At 36.6% G+C, this 27,036-nt stretch overlaps 1 protein-coding gene and 1 pseudogene across 4 annotated transcripts in view; both read right to left on the reverse strand.

The window, feature by feature from the left end:
* The window catches only part of SULT1B1 (sulfotransferase family 1B member 1), a 37,582-nt gene extending 20,893 nt beyond the window's left edge, over positions 1 to 16,689 (reverse strand). Inside the window, exons 1-2 of one of the 4 annotated variants that reach the window (XM_013964698.2) lie at positions 16,475 to 16,689; positions 270 to 441 (exon numbers count right to left, since the gene is read on the reverse strand). In XM_013964698.2, coding sequence (XP_013820152.2) covers positions 270 to 417 — 148 coding nt within the window. In that variant the 5' untranslated portion in view covers positions 418 to 441; positions 16,475 to 16,689. Of the gene's footprint in view, positions 1 to 269; positions 558 to 16,474 lie in introns of those variants that run through there. The other 3 variants (XM_005681718.3, XM_018049535.1, XM_005681717.3) reach the window with 3 other exon arrangements.
* The window catches only part of LOC102178524, a 38,059-nt pseudogene continuing 27,518 nt past the window's right edge, over positions 16,496 to 27,036 (reverse strand).

A 27,036-nucleotide genomic window follows, 5' to 3' on the forward strand; every position in this document is an offset into this window, starting at 1 on the left:
CAAAAGAACATTTTCTTAACCTTCACCTGAATGTGGGGGAAGTTCCCTGTTGGAAGCCTGCCATCTTAATATATTCTCTTAGAAAATTAACTCTGTCGAATTTCCCCTTCTATGCCCCAAATGTCTATTTTCATATAATCAAAATAGGGGACTAGACTGACTGTTAAGAACACTAATTTTATTTCGTATATTAACAATTTTGTACGGAAGCTAATTTTCAGGAAACAAAAGTTGAAGTTAGGCCTGCATTGTCAGGTCACAGAACTCACCTGATTTGGGGTAGGTGACTATCACGATGTCATCTGGTCTGCTTTGGAACTGTTCAATCTTTTCCCAGTTGTTTGCAAAAGCATAGGTGATGGGACAGCCATGGATTAGCTTCAGATTTTTTCTTAGGACATCTTTTGAAGAAGTCATCTTTGTTCCAGATTATACAAATACCTAATGCACATGGAGAAAAGAGAGAATGAAACTAAGAAGCTGAGTAACTAAAGTTATTAAGACACAGCAATTGGACAGAGTAAAACTGGCCTTTAACACAGAGAGAACAAGAGATCTAAATACAAAGGGCATTTTTATGAGTGTTCAGCAGTAGATTGCAAGAGTAGCAGCTGGCTTAGTAACAAGCAGATCAAAGGTCTTTAGTGGAATGGAAGCCTGGGAAAGAAATAGGACTGAACATTTAAAAATCCCATTTTCCAGAAATACACTAAAAAAATCTGGACCTATCATTCTTCATTATACTTCTGTTGAATCTTATTTTTTAAATTTATTTTTAATTGTAGGATAATTGCTTTACAATATTGTGTTGGTTTCTGCCACATATCAATATGAATTAGCCATAGGTAAACTTAAGTCCTTTCCCTCTTGACCTCCCTCCCAACTTCTGCCCCACCCCACCCTTCTAGTTGTCATACAGCCCCAGTCTGAGTTCCCTGAGTCATACAGGAAAGTCTCACTGGCTATCTATTTCACATATGGTAATGTATATGTTTCTATACTACTCTTTCCATTCTTTAAACTCTCTCCTTACCTTCTTCCCCCCCAGTGTTCATAAATCTATTCTCTATGTCTGCATCTCCATAGCAGCCCTGAAAATAAGTTCATCAGTACCACTTTCTACATTCCATATATGCATTCATTAATATGCAGTATTTGTTTTTCTCTTTCTGACTTACTTCATGCTGTCTAATAGGCTCTAGGTCCATCCACATCTTTAGAACTGACTCTAATGTGTTCCTCTTTGTGGCTGAGTAATATTCCACTGTATATATGTACCACAGCTTTTTTTTTTCCTATTCATCCATCAGTGGATATGTAGATTACTTCCATGTCCTAGTTACTGTAAATAGTGCTGCAGTGAACACTGGGGTATATATATTTTTTTCAATTAAAGTTTTCTCAGAATACTTGCCCAGTAGATGGATCGTTGGATCATATGGTAGTTTTAGTCCTAGTTTTTTAAGGAATCCCCATACTGTTCTTCCATAGTGGCTGTATCAATTCACATTCCCACCAATAGTTCAAGAGGGTTCTCTTTTCGCCACAACCTCACTAGCGTTTACTGTTTGTAGATTTTTTTTGATGATGTCCGTTCTGACCACTGTGGAAGACCTGGGTTCAATCCCTGGGTCGGGAAAATCCGCTGGAGAAGGAAATGGCCAGTACTATTGCCCGGAAAATTCCATGGACAGAGGAGCTTGGTAGGCTACAGTCCATGGAGTCGCAAAGAGTTGGACATGACCGATGGACTTCACTTTCACTTTCACTTTCACTTCATTCTGACCAGTGTGAGGTGATGTTTCATTGTAGCTTTAATTTGCATTTATATAAAAAAAGTGATGTTGAGCTTATTTTCATTTGTTTATTAGCCATCTATATGTCTTCTTTGGAGAAATGTCTGTTTAGGTCTTTTGCCCACTTGATTGCATGAGCTGCTTGTATAGTTTGGAAATTAACCCCTTTTCAGTTGTTTCATTTGCTATTATTTTCTCCCATTCTCCCAAGGTACTGTTTTCTCCTTGTTTATAGTTTCCTTTGCCATGAAAAGCTTTTCAGCTTAATTAAGTCCTTTTTGTTTATTCTTTTTATTTCCATTACTCTGGGTGGTGGGTCATAGAGGACATTACTGCGATTTATGTTATAGAGTGTCTGCCTGTGTTTTCCTCAAAGAGTTTTATAGTTTCTGGTCTTATATTTATGACTTCAATCCATTTTTAGTTTATCTTTGTGTATAATCTTAGGAAGTGTTCTAATTTCATTCTTTCAAAAGTAGCTGTCCAATTTTTCCAGGATACTTATTAAAGAGACCATCTTTTCCCCATTGCATATTTTTGCCTCCATTTCTTACAGGTTGTCCATTTTATTAGCATATAGTTGCTCAAAATAGTCTCTTATGATCCTTCTTATTTCTACATTGTCTGTTGTAACTTAGTCTTTTACATTTCTAATTATGTTGATTTGATTCTTTTTTTTCTTGATGATTCTGGTTAATGGTTTGTAAACTTAGCTTATATTCTCAAAGTATCAGATCTTAGTTTTACTAATCTTTACTATTGTTTCCTTCATTTATTTCTGCTCCCATCTTTATCATTTCTTACCTTCTACTAATTTTGGGGTTTTCTGTTCTTCTTTTTCAAGTTATTTCAGGTGTAAAGTTAGGTTGTCTATTCAATGATTTTCTTGTTTCTTGAGGCAGGACTGTATTGCTAACTCCCTCTTAGAACTGCCTTTGGTGCATCCCATAGGTCTTGGGTCTTCATATTTTCATTGTCATTTGTTTCTGACAAATGACAAAAAATAAATACTTTTATTTCCCTCTTTAATTTCTTCAGTAGCCTGTTCATTATTTATAAATGTATTGTTTAATCTCCATGTTTTTGTGGGTTTTTTTTTTACAGTTTTCTCCCTATAATTGATATCTAGTCTCATAGTGTTGTGATCAGAAAAATGTTTCATATAATTTCAATTATCTTAAATTTACTGAAGCTTTATTTGTGACCCATGTTGGGGTTTGTCCTGGAGAATATTCCATGTGAACTTGAGAAAAAAGTATATTCTGCTGAAGATACCAATTAGCTCCATCTGGCCTAATGTGTCATTTTAGGCTTGTGTTTCCTTGTTAATTTTATGGCTTGATGATCTGTCCATTGGTGTAAGTAGGGTGTTAAAGTCCCTTACTATTATTGTGTTGCTGTCAATTTTCTCTTTTATGTCTGTTAGTGTTTGCCTTATGTATTGAGGTTCTCCTATGTTGGGTGCATAAATAGTTACAATTTTTATGCCTTCTTCTTGGATTAATCCCTTGATCATAAGGTAGTGTCCTTCATCTCTTACAATATTCTTCAAGGTTTATTTTGTCTGATATGAGAATTGCTACTCCAGCTTTCTTTTGATTTCTAGTTGAATGGAATATCTTTTTCCATCCTCTCACTTTCAGTCTGTATGTTTCTATAGGTGTGAAGTGGATCTATTGTAACCAGTATCTATATGGGTCTTGCTTTTGTATGCATTCAGCCAGTCTTTTTCTTTTGGTTGAAGCATATTATCCATTTACATTAAAAATAAGTATTGATATATATGTTCCTACTGGCATTGTCTTAATTGTTGTAAGTTTGATTTTGTACGTCTTTTCCTATTCTTGTGTTTCCTATCTATAAAAGTCCCTTTAACAGTTGTTGTAAAGCTGGCTTGGTTTTGCTAAATTTTCTTAACTTTTACTGTCTGTAAGCTTTTGATTTCTCCATCAAATTTGAATGAGATCCTTGCTGGGTAAAGTAATCTTGGTTGTAGATTTTTTCCTTTCAGTATTTTAAATATATCTTGTTTTTCCATTCTGGCTTGCAGAGATTCTACTGAAAGATCAGCTGTTAATTGTATGGGGTTTCCCTTGTATATTACTTGTTGCTATTCCTTTGCTGCAGTTAATATTCTTTCTCTGTATTTAATCTTTATTAGTTTGATTATTACATATTTCAGTGTATTTCTCCTTGGGTTTATCCTGTATGGGGCTCTCTACACTTCTTGGACTTGATGGTCTATTTCCTTTCCCATGGTGTGAAAGTTTTCAATTATCTCTTCAAAATTGTTTCAGACCCTTTCTTTTTCTCTTCTTCTTCTAGGACCCCTATAATTCAAATGTTGATGTGTTTAATATCTTCCCAGAGATCTCTGAGACATCCTCAATTTTATTTCTTATCTCTTTATTCTGCTCTTCAGCTGTTATTTCCACCATTCTATCTTCCAGCTTACTTATCCATTCTTCTGTCTCAGTTTTTCTGCTATAGATTCCTTCTAGAGTATTTTTAATTTCAGTAGCTGTGTTGTTCATCTCTGTTTGTTTTTTCTTTATTTCTTCTAGGTCCTTGCTAAATGTGTTAATCAATTCTTTCATTTTCTCCATTCTACTTTTGAGGTTGTGTATCATCTTGTTATAATTACCCTGAATTCTTTTTCAGATTTTTTCTAACTTACTGTGCTTGAGGTCACATTTTCACAGGTTTTAGGATCATATTCCTTCTTCCATTTGGTTTCTGCCCTCTGCTGGATCATGGAAAAAGCAAGAGAGTTCCAGAAAAACATCTATTTCTGCTTTATTGACTATGCCAAAGCCTTTGACTGTGTGAATCACAATAAACTGTGGAAAATTCTGAGAGAGATGGGAATACCAGACCGCCTGACCTGCCTCTTGAGAAATCTGTATGCAGGTCAGAAGCAACAGTTAGAACTGGACATGGAACAACAGACTGGTTCCCAATAGGAAAAGGAGTACGTCAAGGCTGCATATTGTCACCCTGCTTATTCAACTTATATGCAGAGTACATCATGAGAAATGCTGGACTGGAAGAAATACAAGCTGGAATCAAGATTGCCGGGAGAAATATCAATAACCTCAGATATGCAGATGACACCACCCTTATGGCAGAAAGTGAAGAGGACCTCAAAAGCCTCTTGATGAAAGTGAAAGAGGAGAGTGAAAAAGTTGGCTTAAAGCTTAACATTCAGAAAACTAAGATCATGGCATCCGGTCCCATCACTTCAGGGGAAACAGATGGGGAAAGAGTGGAAACAGTGTCAGACTTTATTTTGGGGGGCTCCAAAATCACTGCAGATGCTGACTGCAGCCATGAAATTAAAAGACACTTACTCCTTGGAAGAAGAGTTAAAACCAACCTAGATAGTATATTCAAAAGCAGAGACATTACTGTGCCGACTAAGGTCCCTCTAGTCAAGGCTATGGTTTTTCCTGTGGTCATGTATGGATGTGATAGTTGGACTGTGAAGAAGACTGAGCACCGAAGAACTGATGCTTTTGAACTGTGGTGTTGGAGAAGACTCTTGAGAGTCCCTTGGCCTGCAAGGAGATCCAACCAGTCCATTCTGAAGGAGATCGGCCCTGGGATTTCTTTGGAAGGAATGATGCTGAGGCTGAAACTCCAGTACTTTGGCCACCTCATGCGAAGAGTTGACTCATTGGAAAAGACTGTGATGCTGGGAGGGATTAGGGGCAGGAGGAGAAGGGGACGACAGAGGATGAGATGGCTGGATGGCATCACTGACTCAATGGACGTGATCTGAGTGAACTCCGGGAGTTGGGGATGGACAGGGAAGCCTGGCGTGCTGCAATTCATGGGATTGCAAAGAGTCAGACACGGACACGACTGAGCGACTGAACTGAACTGAACTGAACTCAGTAGGTAAGTTTGGTCCAGTGGTTTGTGTAAGCTTTGTATTGGGAATGAATTGTGCCTGTGTTCTGGTGGGAGGTGGTGAGGTTTTGGCTTATTTTCCCCTCTTATGGAGAGGGCTGTGTGAGGTGGTATATTTTGGAGCATCTTTGGGAATCCTCTGTACTGATGATTGGGTTTGTAATTTTGTGTTGCTTATTTGGGCAAGGTGTCCTTCACTGGGTGTTGTAGGCAATTGGGTGATGCCGGATCTTGTATATAGGTGGAGGCCTTCATGAGAGTTCTCACTAATACTCCCTGGGATTAGGAGTTCTCTGGCAGTCTAGGGTCCTGGACTCAACACTTTCAGTCCAAAGGTTCAGGCTCGATTTCTGGCCAGGGACCTGAGGTTACACAATTTGAAAGTTATGGCATTAAAGATGATTAAACAAACAAGAACAAAAGAAAAAAATAAAACAAGAAACAAAAGATGATCCTTAGACAATGGTAAGTACAAAATCAGACTAATAATTTTTAAACAATAGACTATACACCCACACCCACACCCACACACACACCCACACCCACACACACACACACACACACACACACACAAAACCAAAACAGTCCGAAGAAAAGAAAGTAAAAGAGAGTGACTCAGTGAGCAAAGGAAACCAAAAATTATATAGACCAATTAAAATCAAAGCTAAGTAAAACACAAACTGAAAAACAAAACCAAAGCAGAATGCCAACTAGGAAATAAAGCAAAGAAAACAAACAAACAAAAACTATCAAACATGATGAATAAAAGAAAGAAAAAGAAAAAATAGAAAAGCAAAGTTAAATACAAGTATATAAAAAAGGAGGGCTTCTCAGGTATTGCTAGTGGTAAAACACCTGCCTGCCAAAGCAACAGACATAATGAGATGGGGATTTGATCCCTGGGTCGAGAAGATCCTCTGGAGGAGGGCATGGCAGCCCACTCCAGTATTCTTGCCTGGAGAAGCCCATGGACAGAGGAGACTGGTGGGCTACAGTCCATAGTGTCACAAACAGACATGAGTGAAGCTTCTTAGTACACACACAAACATATTATATATATATATAAATAAATTTTAGAAAAAATTTTTAAAAGAAAAAAATAATTCCACAGAACTGCAAAAGGCCAACATAAAGGAAATGAAAAATGGGATTTAAAAATGTTCTCAAAAGCTTAAATAGAGTATTATCAATGATAAAATCAACCACAGGAACAGGGAAGAAAAATCTAGAACCAATTACAGAACAAATCAAAATATAAGAATAATAATAGATATTTTTCTTGGATAGTCCACCTCTGCCTCCTTGAAATGTCTTCCCATAATGGGTTGGTTGGTCTCTGGACCTGCTATGGGGACAGCTCAGACTAATATGACCCTAATCCTGCATGTTCCTGGCTCTACTCCTGCATGTTCTTGCCTCCACTGTCCACAGCTGCCAGAGCTACTGCATTTTCTTTTGTGGGAACTCTCATTGCCCTTTTATATATTCCATAGACACAGAGTCTGCCTAGTTGATCATGTGGTTTTAAACTGCAGCTTGCACAGTTATTCGGAAGGATTTCAATCCTCATCCTTAGCCACACTGCCCCTGGGGTTCAATTGTGGTTTTATTTCCACCTCTGTGTGTGGGTCGTCCACAGGAGTTTGCTCCTGAGGCTGCCCTGGAGGTTTTAGGTCTGCCTCAGTGAAGACCGGATGTGGAGATGTTGCAGCTGCATGGATCATGGGGACCTTGGCAATGCCATGTACACAGGGGAGTCAGAGGCCATTGGTGCAGGAAATATGGTACTATTAGTTTTTTTTCTAGCCTCTGGCATCTGGCTTCAAAGGGCCTCTTTGATCTTTCTCTGTTGCTCAAGGCATGAGGCTCTTAAAGGGCCACCCTCTCTTGGGTCTATTGGTTAGCTACTGGCTCTTGCATGTGGGGAAAGAGAGGCTACAGTGATGGCTCCACCCTCTGCATGTGACTCAGCAGTATTGCCTTACCTCCATGGCTGCCCAGCTTTCCTTCCAAGGCATTTCCCCCTTCTATCTCCTCCCTCATGTCCCCTCTCACTGTCTCCCTGAAGTCAACAGCAGATCTTACCCTGGGATTGCTCTCCAATCCCTACAGTCCAGCTCTGAGCCACTGCGCATTCCAGGGGACTCGAATCCTGTCCAGAGTAGGTAAGGCCGCGGCAAAGATTGTGTGGTTCTTATTCCATTCAGACTGTCACAGGTGAGCTGCTGCACTCTCCAACAGCGTCAAATGCTTCTCCTCTGTCCCAAACAACTGCCCTGATGTGGGTATCTGATCCCTGCTTCAGGTCCCCCACCCCCCCGAGTACATGTCCAGTCCTGATAACTCTCCTTTTTTTCCCCTCCTTCCTTCATTCTACTGTGATTTGTGTGGATTTATACATTCCTTTCCTATGATCAAAGACTCCTTCTCACTCTCAGCTGGTGTTCTGCAAGATATTCTATGTCTGAAGGTGTATTGCTGATGCATCCGTGGAGAGAAAAGTACACCACATCCACCTTCTCCTCCACCATCTTTTTTCTCCTTATTTTTTCTTACAGGAAATCTGTTGTCTTTCTCACCTTGGTTCTTCTGTGTATAATGCATTTGTTTTCTCTGTCTGCTTCTAAGATAATCTATAATATCACTGGTTTCGAGCAATTAAATTATGATGTGCCTTCCTGTGGTTATTTTCATGGGTTTGTATGTGTGCCTGTGCTTCCTGTTTATTGAACTTCTGTGAATTTGGGGTTTGCAGTCAATATTTATTCAAATACCTTTTTTGAAGTTCTCTTTCTCTTCCTTCTGATACTCCAAGATACATGAATTTGTTTACAACTCATTGAAGGTCCTTTAATCTTAAAAAAAAAATTTTTTTCTCTTTGTGTTAAGGTTCAGATAATGTCTATGGCTATATTTATTTATATTTACTAACATTTTCTTCTGTAATGTGAAATCTGATTTTAATCTATTCCAATGTTTGTGCTTTTTGTTTTTATTTTCTCCCTTCAGACATGATAGTTTTCATCTCTAGAAGATCATTTGGGGATTGATTATGCTCTTCCTGTCTCAACTTTTCAGTTCAGTTCAGTTCAGTCATGTCTGACTCTTTGCAACCCCCTGAATCACAGCTTGCCAGGCCTCTCTGTCCATCACCAACTCCAGGATTTTACTCAAACACCTGCCCATTGAGTCAATGATGCCATCCAACCATCTCATCCTCTGTCCTCCCCTTCTCCCACCTTCAATCTTTCCCAGCATCAGGGTCTTTTCAAATGAGTCAGTGCTTCACATCAGGTGGCCAAAGTATTGGATTTTCAGCTTCAGCATCAGTCCTTCCAATGAATATTCAGGACTGATTTCCTTTAGGATAGACTGGTTAGATCTCCTTGTGGTCAAAGGGACTCTCAAGAATTTTCTCCAACACCACAGTTCAAAAGCATCAATTCTTCAGTGCTCAGTTTTCTTTATGGTCCAACTCTAACATCTACACATGACTACTAGAAAAACCATAGCCTTGACTAGACAGACCTTTGTTGGCAAAGTAATGTCTCTGCTTTTTAATATGCTACCTAAGTTGGTCATAACTTTTCTTCCAAGGAGTAAGCGTCTTTTAATTTCATGGCTGCAGTCATCATCTGCAGTGATTTGGGAGCCCAAAAGAATAAAGTCTGTCACTGTTTTCACTTTTTCTCCATCTATTTGCCAGGAAGTGATGGGCCCAGATGACATTATCCTAGTTTTCTGAATGTTGAGCTTTAAGCCAACTTTTTCACTCTCCTCTTTCACTTTCATCAAGAGGCTCTTTAGTTCCTCTTCACTTTCTGCCATAAGGGTAGTGTTATCTGCATATCTGAGGTTATTGATATTTCTCCCAGCAACCTTGATTTCAGCTTGTGCTTCCTCCAGCCCAGCGTTTCTCATGAAGTTCTCTGCATATAAGTTAAATAAGCAGGGTGACAATATACAGCCTTGACGTACTCCTTTCCTGATTTGGAACCAGTCTGTTGTTCCATGTCCAGTTCTAACTGTTGCTTCCTGACCTGCATACAGGTTTCTCAAGAGGCAGGTCAAGTGGTTTACTATTCCCATATCTTTCAGAATTTTCCACAATTTATTGTAATCCACACAGTCAAAGGCTTTGGCATAGTAAATAAAGCAGAAAACTTTTAGAGCATATTGAATATTGTTATAATAACTATTTTAATACCTTTGTTTGCTAACTCTAACATCTGTGTTAGTTCTAGATTATTTTCAATTACCTAACTTTTCCTTTCACTATGGTTGCCTTCTTCTGCTAATTAGCATGCCTGATACTTCCTATTGGATGTCTGATGTTGTACCTGAGTTTTCCTCCCTGAGTTGTGGCCCAGGAATTCTCTCAAAGCAGTAAATGTGGGAAATAATAGGGCCCAAGTTGTTTTCTATCCACATTCCTGTTGGTTATTTCACACAAGGGGGAACATTTAATTTATGATACTCTATTTTGCTTCAGTCAATTCAGGTCAGTTCAGTCGCTCAGTCATGTCCAACTCTTTGCAACCCCATGAATCCCAGCACACCAGGCCTCCCTGTCCATCACCATCTCCCGGAGTTCACTCAGACTCACATCCATCCAGTCCGTGATGCCATCCAGCCAGCTCATCCTGGGTCATCCCCTTCTCCTCCTGCCATCAATCTCTCCCAGCATCAGAGTCTTTTCCAATGAGTCAGCTCTTCGCATGAGGTGGCCAAAGTACTGGAGTTTCAGCTTCAGCATCAGTCCCTCCAAAGAAATCCCAGGGTTGATCTCCTTCAGAATGGACTGGCTGGATCTCCTTGCAGTCCAAGGGACCCTCAAGAGTCTTATCCAACACCACAGTTCAAATGCATCAATTCTTCGGTGCTCAGCCTTCTTCACAGTCCAACTCTCACATCCATACATGACCACAGGGAAAACAATAGCCTTGACTAGATGGACCTTAGTCAGTAAAGTAATGTCTCTGCTTTTGAATATGCTATCTAGGTTGGTCATAACTTTTCTTCCAAGGAGTAAGCGTCTTTTAATTTCATGGCTGCAGTCATCATCTGCAGTGATTAGAAGCTATGATAATTAATTTTATGTGTCCACTTGACTGGGCCACCAGATGACCAGACATTTGGTCAAACACTATTCTGAGTATTTCTGTAAGGATGTTTTGGGATGAGATTAATGTTTAAATGGGTAATACTAAGTAAAGCAGATTGCCCTCCCTAGTGTGGAATGACCTCATTCTTTGAGTTTAAGGCCTGATTAGAACAATAAATCTGAGTAAGAATGAATGCTTCCTACCTGATAGCCTTTGAGCTGCAATACAGTTTTTTTCCTGCCTTCAGATTGGAACTAAACATCAAACTTTTCCTGAGTCTGAAGCCTGTCAGTTTTTGAATTAAACTATACCATTAACTCTCATTGTTCCTAGACTTCAGACTCAGTTGGAATTAAATCATCAGCTATTCTGGGTCTCCAGCTTTCAAATCATCTTGCACATCTTGGGACTTGCCCACCTCTAAAATTATCTAAGCCAATTACATATGATAAATCTCTTTATGTATATATACATAAATATTTATATATAATAAAAATTGTCTTGCATATTTTTGAGTGGTAACTATTCTTATCATAATAATCCTAAATAATACTAATCCTGAATTAGAATCTTATTGATCTGCTGACTGCAGCCATGAAATTAAAAGATGCTTACTCCTTGGAAGAAAAGTTATGACCAACCTAGATAACATATTCAAAAGCAGAGACGTTACTGTGCCAACTAAGGTCCGTCTAGTCAAGGCTATGGTGTTTCCTGTGGTCATGTATGGATGTGAGAGTTGGACTGTGAAGAAGGCTGAGCGCCGAAGAATTGATGCGTTTGAACTGTGGTGTTGGAGAAGACTCTTGAGAGTCCCTTGGACTGCAAGGAGATCCAACCAGTCCATTCTGAAGGAGATCAACCCTGGGATTTTTTTGGAAAGAATGATGCTAAAGCTGAAACTCCAGTATTTTGTCCACCTCATAAGAAGTGTTGACTCATTGCAAAAGACTTTGATGCTGGGAGGGATTGGGGGCAGAAGGAGAAGCAGACGACAGAGGATGAGATGGCTGGCTGGCATCACGGACTGGATGGACATGAGTCTGAGTGAACTCTGGGAGATGGTGATGAACCAGGAGGCCTGGCATGCTGCGATTCACGGGATCGCAAAGAGTCGGACACCACTGAGCGACTGAACTGAACTGAATTGAACCTATTCAAAACATTTTGAGAGTATATTACTCAGGATTCTCCAGAGAAATAGAATCAACTTATCCCAAGCTGGAGACCCAGGACAGTCAATGGTGTTGTTCCCTTCTGAAGGCCTGCAGGCTTGAGACCCAGTGAGAACACATGGTTAAGTATGAAGATAGGAAAACATGATATCCCAGCTCAAAAACAGTCAGGCAAGAGGAATTCCGCCTCACTCCAAGAGCGTCTGCCTTTTTATGTGATTCAGACATTCAACTGACTGGATAAGGCTTGTCCACACTAGGGAGGGTAGTTTGTTTTATTCATATAATAATTCAAATGTTAATCTCATCTAGGAAATACACTAACAGGCAGACTGATAATAATGTTTGACCAAATATCTGGGTTTCCTGTGTGTCAATCATTTTTACACACAAAATTGACCATCACATAGAGCTCATCATTATTTACTTTTTCCACTTCATCTTCACTGAACTTTGCATATGAAACTGTAGCCTGTCTCTTGCTAATGTGTTTCTCATTTTAAAACCCTTCTCTCTGCCCTCAAGGAATATAAGCTTCTCCAATAGAAGGAAAGGTAGAATGTAGAAACTTTAAGATCCATTATAATCTACTATTCCATTTATTTCTGAGAACTTGTGAATCAATAATAATGATAGATAATGTTTACAACCATATGGATAGAGTTTGAATTAACAACATAAATTATGTATCTCAGATAAACTTGTATTGCCTCTAGCAAATAATTATAACGACATCAAAGACTGCTGATCGCTGATTGTCAAATTGATATAAATATTTTTACCAGGCAAATATTTTGAAAGTAATTTGGTGATTTGAAAATTGTTGAAACTTGTTAAGCTAACAATTTGTGTAATGGGAACCACAAACAAAATCACTAACATAAAAGTTAGCTGCTATTTAAACTCACGTGCTTTTGTATAGAAAAAGGAATGCTTTAGATTAAGAAAAATACATAGTGTAACAGCCTTGTGTTTTAGAGATAACTTCTCCATATCCTGCTAGACCTCATTCTCCAGGCTCTTAAAAAAGTCTAGAAGAGGGGCGTCCCTGATGATCCAGTGGTTAATATGCAGGGGACACAGGTTCGATCCCTGGTCTGGAAATATCCCACAAGCAGTGAAGCAACTAAGTCCATGTGCCACAACTACTGAGCCCAAGTACAGCAGCTATGGAAGCTCCAACTTTCTAGAGCCCCTGCTCCACGACGAGAGAAGCCACTGCAATGAGAAGCCTGCACACCACAATGAAAAGCAGCTCCCACTCTCCGCCACTAGAGAAATCCTACACACAGCAATCAACAACCAGTGCAGCCAAAATAATAAATAATGTTTTAAAAAGTCTAGAAGAGAGAAATCTGGACCTATTTTTCATTTTGCACTATAAGATATGCATTATATATCATATTTTATGTCTGACAATAAGTGGATATGCCCACAATAGTGTATTTTTTTAGTTTTCCCAATAAAAGTTATTATTATATAATGTATTTGTCTAAAAATATATGGCATCTTACACTAGAAATATGGGAAAAATAATTTGAATTTTACATCTTCATTACTGCTCCCAGAGTAAAGGATCTGGGGATCTGAGAAGCCTAGAAAAGAGTATCTAAGTGAAAGAGCAGTCTCAGCACAGAGGCGTAGAGCCAGCAAGACCCTAAAACAAGGATGCGTGTGAGAGCTGTGTGGTCTGGGCAGTTTAGAAAAGTAAATATTCCATATTAAATTGCTACCTTCATGATATTTCTTAATTATCCTATATGTTTGCATCTGTAGTCCCTTGTTAGGTCTAGAAAAAATTCTGGAACATGTCAGCAGCTTCAAGAATGTAACAAATAATGTGGTTCGTCAAAAACTCAACAGAGCAAGAAGTGAAAGGAGAGGAACTGAGTAGGTAAACATTGTACCTAGAATAAAGTAGGTGTTAAATGAACTGAATGAATGAATGAATGAATGATGCAACATGTACTTCCCATTCAGAATCTTCTAAGATCTTAGGGATAGTGCTACTTTGGAGTTTGGAAAGAAAGAATGAGTGAGAGCAGAAATAAACATAGTATATTCAGATATTAGATTTGAGCTTCATATAGTAAATGAAATAGTTTTCCTTGAAACATTTTATTTTATTAATTCCTTAGCAAATTAAATTTTCCAGATTATATAAAGGTAAATATCAATTCCAGGGCTCATTTGAACACTGGCATTTTCTGAATCAGTTGAGAAAATTAAATGAGGCTCTCTTTTTTTTAATTTTTTGGCTCTGGAATTTAGCATTTGTAAATATATAATTCCACTTACCAACTCTTATTAAACACACAGATTGTCATGGGAAAGCAAGTAGATTTGAGGACACAGATCTATTTTCCTTACTGTCTGCAACAAATCACACAGACAAATTTGTTTCTCACACAGTATGTGCTTAACATTATGTTATACATTTATAACATCATTCCTGGTTCCATTTCATGTCTTAAAATTTTTAGTTTCTTTACTTACTCATTTTAATTTAGCTTGTACTATTGTCTTGTATTTATATAATTGATTCATAATTAACTATTTAAATACGGTACATATGCAAGCCCCATGCACTATTGTCATCACTTGAGAGCTTGTATTACAAATGTAGAATCTGAGGCTCCAATCCAGAATCAGAACTTATATTTTAATAAAATCCCCAAGTAGGTTACATTTAGAAGAAAATTGGGGACGCATGGTTTTAAACTACTGTTAAGGTACTCTTTTAACAATACAGCATGCACATAAATGATTTATCAAAATGAGTTGTTTTCCAGAAAATACATTATATTGAATGAGTTTCATGTATATTATCTCCCTGATGATAAGTCTTACTTTCATTTTATAGACTGAGATTAGGAAACAGAGTTGCAGGAATTCTGCTCAGACAAATAGCAAGTGAGGTGTGTCTCAGAAATAGAGTTCAGTTTTCCCAGCTTTGCTCATTTGGTCGTACTGCATGGGTAGGCCTGACCAGAGTCTAAGGTGTTCCTGATTTATCTCATTTGGTTAAGGGTGTTCACAGTTTGTAGGGAATTTTTTGTTTGATTGTTTATTTGACAAAGCAAACTTCCCTCTGACAAAAAACTTTAGCTCCTCATGCTGCAAAAATGTTGTCAGAGAAGAAGGGATACGAATAACAACAGGATAGTGACTACATAATAGTCACATCTGGGAAATGGGTGTAACCAGTTCAAGAACCTTGGAGTAGCAGTCTGGGATTAGCATTGCCTCATCATGATCAGTGAATGATGATGAGTTTAGAACTATATGAGAAGATAGATTCAGGGGAGAGAGACCAAAGATATAGGATCGTTCTTAGTCTCTTAGTCATGTCCTATTCTTTGCGATCCCATGGATCGTAGCGCACCAGACTCCTCTGTCCATGCGATTCTCCAGGCAAGAATTCTGGAGTGAGTTGCCAAGTCCTCCTCTAGGGGATCTTCCCAACCCAGGGATCAAACACAGGTCTCCCACACTGCAGGTGGATACTTTACCATCTGAGTCAGCAGGGAAGACAAAGAATTCTGGGGTGGGTACCCTATCCCTTCTCCAGGGGAATCTTCCCAACCCAGAATTGAACTGGAGTCTCCTGTATTGCAGGCAGATTCTTTACCAGCTAAGCTACCACTAACATTATTGAGTAAGATACTTTGGCAGATGGTTGATAAGGGATATTTATTTTAAAAAATTGGTTCCTAGAAGTCTCTTAAATCTTAAAATGACAAAAAATGACAAAAACTTTTAATGTGTTATATAGTACAGTCTACACAATACTACAAATCTACCTAGTTGAGTGATAAGTTAAAAATTAAATGTCTATAGTTGACTTAAGAAACATTAATAGAAAATCCATGAACAGAGGAGCCTGGCAGGCTATAGTCTATAGAGTCACAAAGAATTGGATACGACTGACACACACAAACACACAATAGAATAGAAGAGGAAAATGGAAACCATTGCCCCTCTGAGGAGAAATGAACAGAATCATCTGACACTGAGATTCTTTTAGTGGGAAAAGAATATTTGCTTCATTTGTTTCACTCTAACAAACTGCAGCTCTACTTAGTCTACGTCAAACTCCAGCTAATGAAATATATGAATTAAATAACATGTTCTGTATTCTGGAAAGTACCCTAAACGGTGTGTATGGGGTGAAGTACAGATGCGAGCAGAAACATGAGAGCTTGGAGTGGATTCCATTTTCCATTATGAGCTACAGTTTAATGGGAAGACCCACAATCCTGGCATGCTTCAGCAGAGTCCCATTGAACCTAGAAAAATGAAAGGGATCACTGAAAGACTAAGAGAGTCTGCACAATATAAACAATACCGCTTTTCCTGAGGCAATTGGGCAAAAACATTCTAACAATAAACATATGTTCAAAACAGAAATTATTCAAGGAGCTCTTTGTGCTGTGGATACATGATTAAAAACTCAGAGAAAAGAGATTTAAAAAGAAAACTTTACCTCAGGATTTAATCCCTCTTTTCAGTTTTCATTTTCAGTTGGTGGTGCAGCTGCCGAAAGGAATCCTGGGTCCTGGTGGGAGTCCTGAAGGGAGGGAAAGACGAGCTGGGGGAGGCTCCTTTCAGTCTCTGAGATTAAAAAAAAAAAAAAAAGTTTAAAGATATGATTTGAATGCTGTGGTCATTGACTTCATGGGCAGTTAAGATATACAAACTTGAACTACATATACAGAGGCAGGGCCTGTTGCTTCAACAGCTGGAAGAGGCAGGAAGCCTTGAAAGGAAATGAATCAGGGTGGCAGCCAAAAGTAAACAAAGTCAGAGACTACCTAGATTTAAAGGTTTACATGGCTTCAAAGAGAGAAAAGCAAAGGGAAAGAAGTTGAAGGGTCACTAGGGGGAATCTTGTTGTTTCTCTACAATTTTTAAAGAGTGTCTTGTAATAATTTTGATCATGATAAAAAGTCATTGTGTGTGTGTTTTCATCTGAAAGAAACATGAGTTTCCAACATTACAGAAAAAACAAAGCTACACAAACATACACTAAAGATACACTTTGGCAGAAGAAATAGAGTACAGCTGATGGTTTCAGAATACACTTGTTTTCGGTCACTCTAATCATTTCCACAACCTTTTTTTTTTTTTTTTTCCGTAAGTCACATATACACAAAGAAGGAGTTTAGTGGGAGAATAATGTGCTGATGATGCTGATGCTGGAAGGGCAAGGGTCTACCACATCCTTTTCATGAAGAAAAGAGGGCAGCATTTTTAGAGATCTAGATTCTTTTTGTGATATGTCCAAATATTAAATTTTTAAATATTGGCAACTAACTATTAATACATACATGAAACAATACAAGTATTTCTGTATGGCAGAACATGCCACGGAATGCAACTGGCAAACTTTGGCAAAAAGGTGTTAATTTCAAGCAAACCCTACTTCAGATGTGCATAAGTTGCCTGGCAACCGCATTATCAATTAAACTGTTAAGGGAAACACTGACTGAAGGCCCCATCCTGGTCAGATGCCATAGCAACCATTTGCCTGAGTTATTTTATGACAAGAGATCCTGATAAGGAACAAGTAACTAACCAGCCACCATCAACAGGAAAAATTTGGGAAAGCTCAAAAGAAAACATCACATGCCCTATCAACCTCCCAGAATCCTTCTTTATGGAATCCAACTTGGCTGGGTAATGCGTGCGACACCAGAATGGACTCTGAGTCAGAAGATTGACCCGTGACAACTTGGCAAGGAATCCAATTACCATAAGAGCCAAGACTGTAAACCACAGGGCAGAGCAGTTTTCCTGGGTCCCCTGCCCCCCTGCTCTCCAGGATCCCCTTCCCAATAAAGTCTCTTGCTTTGTCAGCACTTGTATCTCTTCAGACAACTTATTTCTGATTGCTAGTCAAGAGCCCACTCTCAGCCCCTGGAAGAGTCCGCACTCCTGCAACAAAACCATCAAACTTCGATTAGTATTAATACTAATTGAAAAACAACATAAATCAGAGCTTCTTGAGTTTTGGCATGTTTCAGAATCATTTTGGAGGCTATGACAAAATACAAATTACTGGATCCCAATACCCAGTGTTACTGATAAATTTGGTCTAAGATGGAGTCTGAAAATGTTCTATTAATATTTCAACAAACTCAGAGATATTACTGATGCTATTAGTTTGAGGATCGTATTTTGAGAACCATGAATAAAAATTCGCCTTTGTTTTAAAACTTGTATCAGTATTCTATATTTCATTCATTCATTTATCTGTCCATTTATTTGTTTATTCATTCAGTCACCAGACCTAAAATGTCCCAGATACTACACTGGGAAAAAAAAAAGAAAGACATTGTGTTTGCCTTCCTGATTTGCAAATAATTATTGATTGAAGGTATCCTCAATCTATTGACAGCTCATATTTTGCCTTTAAGATTCAGAAATTCTGAATGATTTATCTAAAATCTTATAAATATTAGGTAAAGTATCAGGTTCAGAAAACAACTTGTGATTTCTAAGTCATGTGGGCTTAACAAACAAAAGAGCTAGATTAAGAAAGATTCACAGTGCATATACTCTTTTTTCCCTAAAATTAACCCTGTGTACACGTTAATCAATGTAAACAGAAGTGTTCAAGAAGTTTGAATTCTTCCAATGTCACTAAGTGTCTAATAAAATAAAACATAAATAAATTCTATGAAGAGTTAAATAAAAATTAAGGTTTTATTTTATTTCAAGTGGGAAAGACAAAATTTTAGAGGCACACAAAATCTTAAAATATTTTTTTAAGTAATATATTTACATTGCAAGATAATTCTAGAAGATACATAAAATGTGAATTTAAATTTGTTCTAAGTTTCACTGACAGAAACAACTGCTATTAATATTTGGGTATTTAAAGAATATTCTAAATAGTTTTACACAAATTGCCCCCCCAAATGGTATTATGCTATACATGCCAGTTTTAAGCTGAATTTTGCTATTAAGAAAAATATTTCATACTTTGAAAAAAAATGTTAGAATTGCTAAATCAAAGCTATGTGCTTCATTCAATTTAAACTTTCATGATTGGACTATCAATGCACATTTTATCAATCTTAATGACCAACATCATGCAGCTTTCTTTTACACAATAGCCTGATATTGATTAATAAATTTTAGTTTTTTATTATCTATCTTATAAGAAGATAAGTTCTTTGAAGACAAGGAATATGTACTATGTTTTAAAAAATGCATATGCAAAGTAAATACAAAGAAATGATAAATATGCATGTAATTTTTATAGACACATTTGTGAGGGAAAGGGCTTCTAAATTTTAGCCACGCATGCTTATGTCCACAGTGAACTTTACTTTTCATTACATGTTAATAAAAATAATATCCTCAATTTTTGAACCTAGTAATACAGAATGAATGTTCTAATTTTTTTAAAGATCAAGTTTAAAAGTGATATTGAGAGGAAATGTTGAAACTGGACATTTTACTTTATGATATTTAACTCCAGGCAAAAGTGATGACCGCTTTTCTCAGATTATGATGTTTTCTCTAGCTCTCTATTTATATTTTAAGAACATTTCTTTTTATTTTCCGTATTTGCTGTTGTTGTTTTTCAGTGGCTAAGTCGTGTCCAACTCTTTGTGACCCCATAGACTACAACATGCCAGGTTCCTCTGTCCTCCACTATCTTCTGGAGTTTGCTCAAATTCATGTCCACGGAGTTGGTGAGGTATCTAACCATCTCATCCTCTGCTTCCACCTACTCCTCTTGCCCTTAATCTTTCCCAGCATCAAGGTCTTTTCTAATGAGTTGGCTGTTCGTATCAGGTGGCCAAAATATTGGAGCTCCAGGTTCAGGGACAATTTTTCCAATGAGTATTCAGGGTTGATTTCCTTTAGGATTGATTGATTGGATCTCCTTGCTGTCCAAGGGACTCTCAAAAATTTTCTCCAGTACCACAGTTAAAAAGCATCAGTTCTTTGCCACTCCTCCTTCTTTATGGTCTAACTCTCATATTCATACATAGCTACTGCAAAAACCATAGCTTTGACTGCATGGATCTTTGTCAGCAAAGATCTACTTTTTAATACGCTGTCTTGGTTTGTCATAATTTTCCTTCCAAAGGAGTTTGCATCTTTTAATTTCATGACTGCAGTCACCATCTGCAGTGATTTTTAGAGCCCAAGAAATTAAGATCTGTCACTGCCTCTACTTCCCCCCTTCTATTTGCTATGAAGTGATAGGATCAGATCTAAGAGCATGAAATTTAATGTCCTAATATTTATCTACTTTCTCCAAGTTTCATTTTTCTTATACCAGTAATGTCTGCATACATAATAGTTTTCTACTTACCCTTCTTAAGAATGCATGAGTCTAAAGGAAAAGTTAAACTTTTTTTGAAATTGCTTGTTTGCCTTTAATTCCTGAGAATGGGGCTGTCTTCTTCCTCCTGTGATAGAAATAATGTTAAGTGTCACTTCCTTGAAATTCTTGGTGTCATCATAGCTCATCTACCTAGGAAAGCAGGACTTTGATGGAAGATCTCTCTTCCTCCCTCTCGGAAGGCAGATTACACTGACAGGCATTGCCAGAATGGGTTTTTCCTCACTTCCCTATTCAGAACTGGAGAAATCCCTCATCTGAATATTATATACCCTCATATACCTCAGTCACCTTTGATGAGGAAAAAAGATGGTAACAGTGAAGAAATGTTGTTGGATAAAGAAATATTAACAAGAAATACAAAAAATTACTGGCATTGGGAAATAAAATATACAAAAGTGAGCTTAAATAATTTAGACTTCTTTCCTTAGATGTCTTCAAAAGAAAAAAAATCCACTCATTTGACATAATTTAAAGTGTCTTGGTGGCAAAACCTGGAGCTTATTCTTCTTCAGAAACCAATTGTCTGTTAAGGTCTCAAGGACATTAGTTTTTTTTCTTTTTTTTTTTTTTTTACTTCAATATGAATTGTACCACCTAGAACTGTAAAGTGCATAACACTCAAAACTTCACTTGTTAGTGATATAGACTAGCACTGATCTTGACCCTTACAATGAACTTGGTAGATGTTCTGATGAATTAAAGGCTTTTAGATTTATGTCAATACTCATAAAGTTACGTAATATATTAAAAGTTTTTAGTCCTAGATATAGGAACCAGATTAATTTTATTTAATCAATTGTGCTTGGTAAATGCCAGCATGTAATTAATCTCACAATTGCTTTCTTTAATCCTTAATTTGACCCAAAATCTGGTAATTACCCTTTAGTGAGAACATAGTAGAGTGATGAGATCATGAAATTCAATGTCTACAAGATAAATTTGAGTTCAAATGCAGATTTTCTCACTTGTTGCTTGTTGGGTACAATTATTAAAACCAAAATGAACATTAAATTTTCAACTGACACCAGTCAAATATATTCTCTTCTTCCTCATAAAAGACAGCTTCATTTGGTTAGGCAAGGATTTGGAGTTTATGGATATGGACATGCATTTTTTTTTTCTTCCTTCTTATTGTTAATAAAAATGAGTTTTCAGAACAATACATAGTGAATGTATTATACATAGTGTTATAATCATGAGTGCTACAGGAGTGCTAACTATCTTTGCTGCCAAAGGGAAAAGTCCTGTTTGACACTGTGGTTTCTGTTTATAATCCTGACTTTATCTTGACCCTGGAGAAGGAAATAATAAAGCCTACTACTTGATGTCCAATTTTCTTCTTCCATTTGTACAAACCCACTCCATCCCCAACACACACACCACACATAAACACACACAAAGGGTAAACCTTGTTCACCATAACATTAGAAGGACTTGAGTGGAAGACCTTTCTACTCTTATCGCAAGGTGGGAAAGAAGCAACTGGAGACACACGTTGGTTCTGTCTTTTCTTTAGTATACACTTGGAAAAGGTGAGTGAGCAGCTACCTCTACTGCCCATACTTTATCCTGTGATTTACATTTCTTGAAAAAGAAACAACAAAAGCTCTCTTAGGGAAGTGTGTCTTTTAGCCCAAGTCCTCATAAGCTGCCTCAGCAAAAAGTAAAAATGATATTTTCTATTAACATATTAACTTATACTTTAATATCCCAACATTTATCCCATTATTTCTCCCTCCCCAACCTCTGTGGCTCTGGAGATACACACCTCATACCTGAACCTCACCCATTCTCAGCCTGATAAAGTTTGTTGGTTGGGCAGGAGTACCTATTGAGCATACTATTCAATATAAGTTTTTAAAAATGAATATTTACTTGTTTGCATCTTAGATTAAATAGTACCTTTGTGCATATCAATGGATCAAAATACTATAAATTTTTATTAAAACATCTTTAGAAATTAAAATTTTATAGCTAAGTTCTTAGAAGAGTTTTGCTTTTTTTAAAATTCTTATCGTCTAGATTTTTACTAGAAATTATTTTTAAATAAATTACTGTTATTTGTTTCTTTAAAATAAGTTATATGGTTAATACTTTTGAGAATGTTTACTTTCATAGCTGGATGAGGCAAACATATATCAAAGAGTAACTAGTCTTTTTTTTTTTTTGGCTGGGCCATGTGACTTGCAGGATCTTAATTTCCTGATCAGGGACTGAAACTGGGCCCCCATCAGTGAAAGCCCAGAATCCTAACCACTGAATTTCCAGGGAAATCCCAACAGAGACTAGTCTAAATGTTATTTTATGACTATTTGAAATACAAAACAAATTACTGCTTTTACTTTAGTTGCATGAAATAAAATGTGTTTTTTTTCTTTTGCAAGGTATAATAATGATATTTTCATTTTTCTTTAATAAAATTAAGTTAATATTATACACTGTAGTTCCTGAAATTTCTAAAATTTATATTAACTTGAGATGAGTAACATCTTTAAAGTTATTGCATGTTTTTAAAGAAATAAAAATCTGAGTCTAGGATTAAATTTATACCATCTGACTATATGTGCTAGTCACTTAGCCGTGTCAGACTTTTTATGAACCCATAGACTGTAGCCCACCAGACAGTAATTCAGTTGACATAGTTGGCTGAACACACACCCTATGAACATCTCAATGTGCTCATAAAATAAAAAAGAACTTTAACCAAGAAATAAATACAAAATGGTGATTCAGACTTCTATACATATAGGTGGCTCATGCTATTCTTTGCAACATTTTTAACTTTTCCTGAAGAACTGAAAATTTCTCAGACAGATTGAATATAGTGAGTCTATAGGAGATAAAGGTATAGAAAGTATAGAATAATGTATTACAACTCACACCCTTACTCCACACTCTTTGCCCAAGATGTAATTAATTCTGATTAGTTTTGCTGTGACTTCATTTTTAAATACCCTTCACTTTCTAGTCTCCACCATTTATAACCAATTATGTTAGAGATTTAGGGTTGAAGGTCAGACCTAAAGATACTTTCTAACCTGATCTCAGCCACTTTTCTCTCAGTAAAGACTAAGAAATATTTCTTAATTTGTCCACTGTTGATTTTCTAATTAATGAAATGCTGAGTTTGGTCAAGGGTGAGGTAGGGTTTTAGAGCAGAACAGAATTGCCTAGATTCCAATCCCAGTTCTGTTGGACATTGGGAAAGCCACATATTGTAATACAAATCACCCTACTTTCTGTATGTAAGATTTTAGGGAAATCATTTAATCTCTCTTTTTGCAGTGGGTTTTTCTCTGTCAGTGTGTGTCTGTGTATATATATATATATATATATATATATATATATATATATATATCCCACTATCTATTACTGCTATATATAATAGTATTCAATTATATATATATAATGGAATAATATTTAGCCATAAACAAGAATGAAATTTTGCCATTTGAGGCAGCATGGATGTACCTGGAGGGTATTAAGTGAAATAAGTCAGACAGGGACAAACAAATGCTATATTATTTCTCATCTGTGGATATAAAGAAAAGCAGAAAAAATGAACAAAAATAACAAAAGAGAAACAGAGTTACAGATATAGAGGAGAAACAGGCAGCTGCCAGAGTGTAGAGAGATGGAGAGATGAGGAGAGATAAATTGGTGAGGGGGTTTAAGAGGCATGAACTTCCAGTTTCATGATAAATGAGTAACAGGTATAAAATGTACAGTGTGGGGAATATAGTCAATAGCTATCTAATATCTTCATATGGTGCGTATCATAACTAGACCTATCATGGTGATAATTTTACATCTAGAGAAATACTGACGCTGTGTTGTCTAGCATGAATTAACACAAGTTTAGGTCAACTCTACTTAGAAAACAAAGTCATAGAAAAAAGAGATCGGTTCTGTGGTTACCAGAAGTGGATGGGGGTGAAGGTGGATTTGGATGAAGGCATTTAAATATTACAAATTTCTGCTTAGAAGATAAATAAGTACTTGAGACATAAGGTACAACGTGCTAAATATAATTAACACTATGTCATATATGAAAACTGTTAAAAGTAAATCCTAAGAGTTCTAATCACAAGGAAAACATTTTTTCTGTTTTTAAAAATTGCATCTATATAAAATGATAGATGTTTACTAAATCTATTGGGATAGTCATTTCATGATGTATGTAAGTCAAATAAGTAAGCTGTATGTTTTATTATACAGTGATAGTTGTCAATTGTATCTCAATAAAATTTGAAGGGAAAAACTCATTATTAAAGGAAGAAAGTAAAGGACATTGAAAATTTGGAATGATGACTGCTTTATTTCAATGATATGCATTGGAAAAGCAAATGTCAGTTATTAGTATTATAAAGCAAATCTGATTGCTTTCTAAATGCAAGATTTTAGGGAAATCATTTAAATTAATAGTAATGGATTTTCTCTGTTTGTAAAATGCTTATAATTATCAAGAATACCTGTAATGTGAAGAAATGTGAGGGATACTTCACAAAAGTAAATCAAAATAGGAAGTAAAATGGATTAAACATTTTTGAAAACTCAGTTTATAGCATCCACGGTGAATTCCTTTATTATTAACTGTCTTCTATGCTCATGTACAATAGTCAAGAAAAACAAAAACAAAATCCAAAAGTAGTTATTATTTATTCTGACTTGAAGACATAAGACACAGGCAGTTTTTTGTCCTCATTAATTAAAAAGACATGTGTTCTACAAAGAATACATTTTCTTGGTAACACACTTCTGCAATATAAAGGATAATCTTCCTTACCTTTCAGGGGGAACAAACATGGGGTTTTGTGCTGGTTTATTACCAGTGGTATCTTAAGAACAAAGGCATAAGTTATGGCCCAATAACAAAAATAGGTCATTCAGCCAAATAGTATGCTGACATTTTACATCTTTAAATGCAGATTTTCAATTAATAATTAAATAAATTCTAGATTTTATTAAATCATATACAATAAAGCATATAAATTTGCTCATTAATAGGTTGTGAAATTTCTTTATTGTTCTGAAACACAAGAATAGCTTTTTTATCCCAAAATATTGCTTTCTCTATATTGGAAGAATACTTTTTCTATTTGCATATATAATCTAAGTAGTTTAAAATAGTTAAGCAAATCAAAGACAAAGAAAAATGCAATGGGCATAGTTATATTATTAAGGTAAATAGGGAACCAGTCTAAATTATTTTTGAAATTTCATACATAAAATATGTTATTTTAAAATCTGGTGCAAAACAGCACTTTTGAAACAGGTAAGGATTTGATTCCACAAAGGAGAATACCTTGGGAACTTAAGAGATATGTGTCTATTGTGTGGAAAGTTATAGGTAATTGAAAACAGCAGACAAATAACTTTCCTTTGCCCAGGAAAGAAGGAAAAGATTTACCACTTCTGGCGTAGAAGGCAGTCTCAATTCTATGGTATGAATATATTCCTTTTCTTTTTGGAACAATCTGAGTATAGATTTTACTTTTTTTTTTTTAACACAATCTCTTTAATCAGCTTACATTAAATAACCTTCCTGATAACAGATTAATAGACAGATCATTCAGTCATTACTTCTTATATAATTGAATAATATGGGGCCATTATTAAAGGATTGCCGGAATGTTAAAGGATGTTATTTTCCTCTATTTGTTGTTCTATAATCAATAACTGAAAAGAGTTCCCTGGTGGCTCAGATGTTAAAGAGTATGCCTGCAGTGCGGGAGATGCCAGGTTTGATCCCTGGGTCAGGAAAATCCCCTGGAGAAGAATATGGCAACCCACTCCAGTATTCTTGCCTGGAAAATCCCATGGATGGAGGAGCCTGACAGGCTACAGTCCATGGGGTCGCAAAGAGTGGGACACGACTGAGAGACTTCACTTTCTTTCACTAACTATTAAGGTAAAAATATTCCTTCAGTTAAGGTTATAACAGAAGTCTGAGCAAATTTCTATTTTTTTCATACTTGTCTGTATCACAAGATAGTTCAAAGGGTAAAGAATCTGCCTGCAATGAGGGACTCAAGGGCTTGATCCCTGGGGTTGGGAAGATCCCCTGGAGAAAGACATGGCAATCCACTCCAGTATTCTTGCCTGGAGAACCCTATGGACAGAGGAGCCTGGCGGGCTACAGTTCATAGGGTCACAAAGAGCTGGACATGACTGAGCAACTAAGCATTTTACTCTTTTAAGAGGAGGGCATATTTTAGCTCTGTATCACCAGAGTACTCAGGTATGAGTTAGAAGGCAGATGAAGAAAAGAGGCCTGATGGAAAGGTGATTCATTATACCTGGGCATCTTGACAGAGTGATTCAAATCTGACTTAATATTGTGAACAAATTATGAAGAAACAGAGTAATTCTAGGAAGACAAAAGAATTAAGTGGCACTTTCAATTTTTTGAAAATTGAGGTATAATTGACATATAACAATACGTTAGTTTCAGATGCATAATATAAGGATTCTATATGTAAATATTGTGAAATGATAACCTTAATAAATCTAGTCAACATCCATCACCACATGGTTACACTTCTTTTGTTATAAGAAAGTCTAAGATCTCTCTAATCAACTTTTAAATATACAACATAGCATTTTAAGCTATAGATAACAATTATTTTGTTTTTTACTCTGTGCACTGCAATGGATTCCAGTTTGCAGACAATAGAGTG

Source organism: Capra hircus, chromosome 6 (genome assembly GCF_001704415.2).
Source record: "Capra hircus breed San Clemente chromosome 6, ASM170441v1, whole genome shotgun sequence".
NCBI classification, from domain to species: domain Eukaryota; kingdom Metazoa; phylum Chordata; class Mammalia; order Artiodactyla; family Bovidae; genus Capra; species Capra hircus.